We start from the raw sequence: 6,909 nt of genomic DNA, 5'->3' as shown, positions 1-6,909 counted from the left end.
TTCTACATATTTTCATCGCTGCCGTATGTAAATGCCACGTTAAGCTGTGGACAGCTGTTGGGCTGTGGACAGACCCGTAAAGAAAACTACTAAGACCCAACTTTCCTACAGACAACTCGCAGACCGGCGCATGCGTGTGTACCGCCCCCCTCCCCGAGGTAACACGCAGGCGCGCCCAGGCTACACTCACAGGGAAGTGCGCCTGCGCCGACTGACGCCCCGCCCTGCCAGTCGCCCGCTATAAAACCTCGCGCCTTTCCTCGCGAGAAACGAGTAGCTCATGCTCGCTGCAGGGGTCGGAGGTCAGGGCGAGCGTCTCCCGGGCCGAAGGAGGAAGATGGCGGTGGAATCGCGCGTTACCCAGGAGGAGATTAAGAAGGAGCCCGAGAAGCCGATCGACCGCGAGAAGGTGCGGGCGGCGGGCCGCTGCGGGGCCGAGGCGGGAGGACGGGCGGGCGGGCGCGGCCTGCCGGCGGGTGGGCGAAAAGACCAAGCGGCGCGGCCGGGGCTGACTCCGCGCTTCTCCCCAGACCTGCCCGCTCCTGCTGCGGGTCTTCACCACCAACAACGGCCGCCACCACCGCATGGACGAGTTCTCCCGCGGGAACGTGCCCTCGAGCGAGCTGCAGATCTACACCTGGTGAGCCGCGCGGGACTGGGGCCTGGCGGGCTGCATCCCGGGGGGACCGGGCTCTTCCCCCGGCTTACCCGCCTCGGAAGGCTCTAGGGAGCGGTGAGGAAACGTTAGGGTGGAACGGACGGACCGGCCCGGCTCCCGCCATAGGGCTACCGGGTACAGAAACACGTAGGTCGTTTAAAATACCACGGCGAGATGGGAGACGATCGGGAGTTGGGTGCTGCGAGCTGTGCTCAGAGCGTTGACACTGAGAAGCCTCAAGTATCGCAGCACCAGCAAACCCGAGTCCTTTCTGCTCTGGCACTCGGTGTGAAAACGTTTGGTGGTGGTTCAGTGAAGACGGCTGTCCACTCAGCTAGGACCGTACAAGCTTTGTGTCGGGTAAACATCGTAATGGCTTTTGGAAAGCAGTAAAAGCTATTTTTAATATATTTTTGTTGTCGCAAAATGTAACCGGAAATTTGCCTCTTTAACTTTTGAAAGCTGTGCCCCACCTTTAAAATCTTTTCACACACTTCACAACTAGAAACTCTGCACCTGTTAAGCAAACAGTAATTTCTTGTTACTGCGTTCGAGGCCAGCCTGGTCTACATGGTGAAGCCCACAGAGACCCCATCTCAAACGCACACCCCCAAAAACAAAAGGTAGTGATTGAAGAAATATTCAGTAATGGCTTAATGTAAGCCACTTTTCAAATATTAAAATTCCATATGTCTTCCCAGCGAACTAAGATTCCAAATTTGTCAGTACTTTCCTTACACCCTGAGCTTGTAACGAACTGCCTTCTGCACAGAGCGCAGCTTTTCAGAGGCCACCTCTCTGTATTGTTCGAGATTGTTGTGAGAACCACATGGGTGTCAACAAAAAAGGAATGCAGTGCTTTTTACTTGGAAGCTGTATGCATCCTTCAGTTTATCCTTACGACTTTCGGCTGGTAATTCAGGCCCACCCAGACTCATAGAGCCTATTTAAGCTTTAGAAAGTTGTCTCCAAACAAAAGAAAATTAGTTATCTCACCTCATAGTTTATGCCAGCGTTGAAGTTCACTGGAGGCAAAATTTCAATTTTCGAGTTAATTGAAGAATAGAATATAAATTCTGAGAAAGTAAAATTCAACTGCAAATTCCATAAGGTCACAGTGAGAGTCTTTCCGTCTGAAGTTTTACAACTCTGACTACACAGTCTGTGTACAGCTCTTCTGAGAAAATAAGACTTTATGTGAAGTACACACAGCATGAACTACATATTTTTGTGTCATAGTTTCAGGATGCTATCTTTCAGTTTTTAATTTATTTATACGTATATAGGGTTGTTTTACCTGCATGTATTTGTATGCACCATATGAATGCCTGGTGCCCATTGAGCGTAGAAGTGGGGTAGGATCCCTGGAGTTACATGGGGTTGTAAGCTGTCCTGTTAGTGCTGGGAATTGGAACAAGGGTTTTGCAGAAGTATCAGGTGCTCTTAACTGCTGAGCCAGCTCTTCAGCACCCCCTCCCCAACCCCTGGCAGTGGTGGTGTCCACCTTTATTTAATCCCTGCACTTGAGAGGCAGAGGCAGGCAAATTGAGTTTGAGGTCAACCTGGTCTACAGTTGACCAGGACAGCAGTGAATTCTAGAACAGCAGGACAACCAGGGTTGTTACACAGAGAAACCCCATCTCAAAAAGAAGAAAAAGGTTTTTTAGGTTCTGAAGAGAGAGCTGAGTGGATAATAGTGCTCACGGGGCCAGAGTTCAGTTCCCGCACCCATGTTGGGGAGCTCACAGAAGCCTCTAACCCCAGCTCTAGGGCCATCCAATGCACTCTTCTGGCTCACACAGACATTAGGCACACACATGGTGCACATAACATATGCAAGTAGAATTCTCATAAAATGTTTTCCAAAATCCCTCTTGAATTCTGTATTTTAATGTGCAGAGAGGCCACAGTGATTATTTTTTTGATGGGTAAGAATTGTACTATATTTCATTGCATTCTAGAAAGCACTTGTATGCATTCTTGCAATGCATAAAGTGGCCTTTGGTCTGGAACATTCCCATGGGAAAAGATAGGGGAGACCGTCCAATCTGTTTCTAGAAATATCATTTCCTGTTCTGGGCTTGTATACTTCTTTATTCCGCTTAAGCATGTGTGCGTGTGCAAGCGTGAGTGTGACCACCACTGCTCTGTTCCCAGTGGGGAGGAAACAGGTAGACCATGTCTGTAGTGAGATAAGGATGCCAGCTTGGGGGAGCCTTTGCTGATCTAACTTGTATCTTTGTGAGCAAAGTATTTATAATTAATGTCTTTTTTGGTGACTGACACCTACAAGTCACTTATTAGCTTGATGCCAGGCTGGGACTTAAAAGATGCCAGGCATTGGCATCCTGTGCTATACTGTATGCAGGAGACCCTCCCCTAGAGGTGACAACAGGTGGCACTCCACAGCATTTATAGATTGGAGCTGAGGGTGGAGCTCAGTGGTAAGTTGCTTGACTGTAAGAACTCAGCACAGCTGAACAAGGTGGGAATGGATTTTCATCTGTGTTTAAAAGCTAGAATGGAAAGGCTTAATTAGGGCAAACTGGGGAAGCTAAATGAGTGGTTTATTTTAATCAGACTAGCAGAAAGGAGCCTATAGTTTGTTTTAAAGTTTCATGTCCTTGACTTTAAAAAATCATTTTTTATTATTTTGTGTTGTGCAGTGTGCAAGTACTGCAACATTTGTAGAAGTCTGAGGGCAACTTTTGGAGTATCTTCTCTCCACATTTACTTGAGAATTCTGGGGATTGAGCCCAGGACAGCAGGCTTGTGCAGCAAGTGCCTTTACCTATTGAGCCATCTCACTGGCAAATTTTCATTACACTTTTGTGTATATATGTGGCATATGGGAGTGCCATGGTACGTGTGTGGAGGTCAGAGGGCAGGTTGTGGGAGTTACATATGTCTTTCCATGATGTGGGTTCCTTGGATCCAATTCAGGCCATCAGGCTTGGCAGCAAGCACCTTTACCTGCTAAGCCATCTTCTGCCACCATCATTAAGATTCTATGAGAGAACGAGAAATTGCATATCTTTATGAAGATGCTATCCCTGCCCATTGATTCTAAGATGCATTCTGATTTTAGGGGCTATAATATATGAGAGATTATTTATCTTAGCAGTTAGACAGTTTGTGTAGTTGAATAACTTAGGACTGGTTTTTCTTGTAGGTAAGTATATCACTGAGCCAGATGTTGTTATGTAGCCTCAGAAGAGTTATGTGGGAATCTCTTTAATCTCTTGTAGCAAGATTAATTTATTGATGTTTTTAGCATTGAGGACAACAGGATATATTCAGAGGCAAATTAATTTATTATTTAATGTGTGTTTGTGCATATTGCACAAAATGCTTGAGGAGGTCAGGACAGCTGTGGAATTGGTTCTCTCCTTCTGACCTTCGCTTGGGTTGACACAGGTAGCCAGGACTGTGCAGCAAATTGCCTTTTCCATGCCAGCCATCTTGCAGTAAATCATAGTGCAAGGGCCCTGGAGTATGACTTGAGAATGTACTATGTACTGGTTTTATGCCCTTGTTATACTAATGTTTATTAATCATCTTTTCAAAAAATTAGGATGGATGCAACCTTGAAAGAACTGACTAGTTTAGTAAAGGAAGTCTACCCAGAAGCCAGAAAGAAGGGCACACACTTCAATTTTGCAATTGTTTTTATGGATCTTAAAAGACCTGGATATAGGTAGGTGACTTGTTTAATTTCTGTAATCTCTGGACTTTGCAAGAATTTCCCCCCTACCCCCACCTTTCTGGCAAGAGGACGGACGTTATCAGTCTGTCTCAGGCTTCAGTGTTGGAATTACATCATAAGCCGCCAGGCCTGGCTTTGGGATAATCTCTTTATGCCAGTGGTGGTGCCCATAAGTTTATATTCAGAGCTCAAGTGCTTACATTTTGGAAATTTGTTATGTATAGATCATTCTCTGTTCTCTGTACTGTTTGCTGATGCATTTTTAGTCTATTAACAGTTGACTTCCTTTCCAACAGAGTTAAGGAGATTGGCAGCACCATGTCTGGCAGGAAGGGCACCGATGACTCCATGACCCTGCAGTCACAGAAGTTCCAAATAGGGGATTATCTGGACATAGCCATCACTCCTCCAAATCGGGCCCCTCCTTCAGGACGGATGAGACCATACTAAATTCTATTGACTTTCTTGAAGTTATTTTTCAGCCAGTTTGTAAAATAAACTTACTTAATCTTTTCCTCCCTTGAACCTTGCCATTAAGCCTTTAAATTTTAAGCAAATTGTAACACATTTATTTAGGAATTAGAGTTGGATGTACTTTGGTATATTAAAGAAAATGTATGTTTTAAACCCTCTGTAAAATATGAAGAAAAGTGCTCTTAGCATTCTGTGTAAAACTATTGTGAAATACACGTGTGCAATTAGCCCATTTGTGAAAGTTAATGGTGACGTGGGAGCAATCTCAACTCATGGATTTTTACTAAGCGGCAGAGGGCATTTTAAGACCTAAAGAGGCAGAACAAGAAAGCCATGGAGTTTGTATAAAATGGTGCAGTATGTTTGTGGAAGAAGCTATCTTGTGTTGGAAAAGTTTGGCTCACTTAGGTGACGAGAGCTGGAGAGATGACTTTGGTTAAGAAAACTTGTTGCTCTTGCAGAGGACCCAGGTCCTATTCCCAGCATCTCCGTGATGGCTCACATTCTAACTCCAGTCCTAGGGGATGAGAGCCCTTCTCTTGACCTCAGCATCAAGCATGCATGTAGTGAGAGGAAATGACTCGTTCTAGGCTACAGTGAGCTACCTTCAAGAGCTGAGAGTGGAGGGAGAGAGGAAGCAGGTCCTGTGAAGTGCGGGAGAACTGCGAAACCTAGTGCCTGCAGGGCAGCCTAGATGGCTGAGTAGGCGAGTCATGGACTAGGTGGCATTCGTTTCAGTACCAGGTGTGTCGATGTGCGTGCTGGCACGTGTGTGAAGGGCAAGTGAGGAGGGAGAGCTAGTTATAGTTACTAACACAGAGCTGGGCTTGTCCTGCTTTCTAGCTTTTGTGGGACAGTTTAGCTGTACCAGGTACCATCTCAAAACTTCCACAGCTGAGGTGCAGTGATTGACTCCTGTCCACGGGTAAGGCTGTGCCTGCTTGAGTTCAAGGCAGGCATTTGGAATAACTGACCCTGCTTTATTGAATTCATACACAATTAGAAACTCCAATCTTAAAAATTCATGGTAGTTTCCACTTTCAAGGTGGTTAAGAAAGCAGAATGACTGCCTGTTGGGTTTGTTGTCATAAACACTCGCTGATGGCTATGATTTCCTAGGGTTGGCAATGAAATAAACTTCTCAAAGTATTTATTGCATTGGGATTAATGTTGATCAGGTAACCATTCTCTGAAGACTAAAAATCCCAGATTTTTTCCCCCTAAAATAAGGAAATTCCTAGGGGCACTAAGCTAAAACCTAAGATCAAAATAAAATGACATTTATTTGGAGGAAGGGGAGCGTGAACTAGGGCAACGTTGGGAGCTGGTTCTCTGCTTCCACCGTTGAGTCCCAAGGTTGTCACTGGGGGCAGCAGGCGACTTTACCCACCGAGCCATCTCACTAGCCCGAAGTGCATCTTACCAATTTCGTTATTTTATGTATATGGGTGTTTGCCTACGTATATGTGCACCACGTGTATTAATGGTCTTTTCAGAGGTCAGGGGGGTTGTGTCAATTTTGGACAACTGGTTGTGAGTCTGCATGTGGATGCCAGGAACCAAGAGGGGTTCTCTGCAAAAGCAACAAGTTCTTTGACCCTTGGTTTTGAGACAGGGTCTCACTGTGTAGACCAGACTGGCCTAGAATTTGGAGAAATAACCTGCCTCTGCTTTCTATACCGGGTCAAAGGCATGTGGGACCACACCTAGTACAAAGAGCATTTTTAATACCAGTCACTTTAGCAATTCACTTGGAAAGGTCCTGTGATTATACTTTTTGGTTTCTCAAAACGGTTTGAGAAGCCCTGGCTGCCCTGGAACTCATGGATCCACCTGCCTCTGCCTCCCGAGTGCTGCGATTAAAGGGGTGTGCCACTATCCAGCATGCGCAACCCAGAGCCTGGCACACAGCTGTTGGTTGTTTTCAAAGGGGGAAGGACCGCCTGTCCCTCTGCTCTGCACTGTAAGTTGCTGAGGATGTCCTAACCCTGTTCAGCAGCTTTTCACCACTTCCAAGGAAACTTCATGTACAGCAACTAAATTAAATAAAAACCGTTTTTAAGATGGTGTC

At 45.9% G+C, this 6,909-nt stretch overlaps 1 protein-coding gene across 1 annotated transcript; it reads left to right on the top strand.

Moving 5' to 3' along the window:
• The first annotated feature begins 267 nt into the window (after window positions 1–267).
• Sap18 (Sin3A associated protein 18) lies at window positions 268–6,909 on the top strand. The gene is made up of 4 exons (XM_057786577.1): window positions 268–409; window positions 531–640; window positions 4,233–4,355; window positions 4,661–6,909. The coding sequence occupies exons 1-4, from the start codon at window positions 281–283 to the stop codon at window positions 4,812–4,814; spliced, it is 516 nt and encodes a 171-aa protein (XP_057642560.1). The 5' UTR covers window positions 268–280; the 3' UTR covers window positions 4,815–6,909.

This window comes from Chionomys nivalis, chromosome 12, assembly GCF_950005125.1.
Source record: "Chionomys nivalis chromosome 12, mChiNiv1.1, whole genome shotgun sequence".
NCBI lineage: Eukaryota > Metazoa > Chordata > Mammalia > Rodentia > Cricetidae > Chionomys > Chionomys nivalis.
Note: the sequence above shows the minus strand (reverse complement) of the source record. Positions and strands in the feature narration are given on the sequence as shown.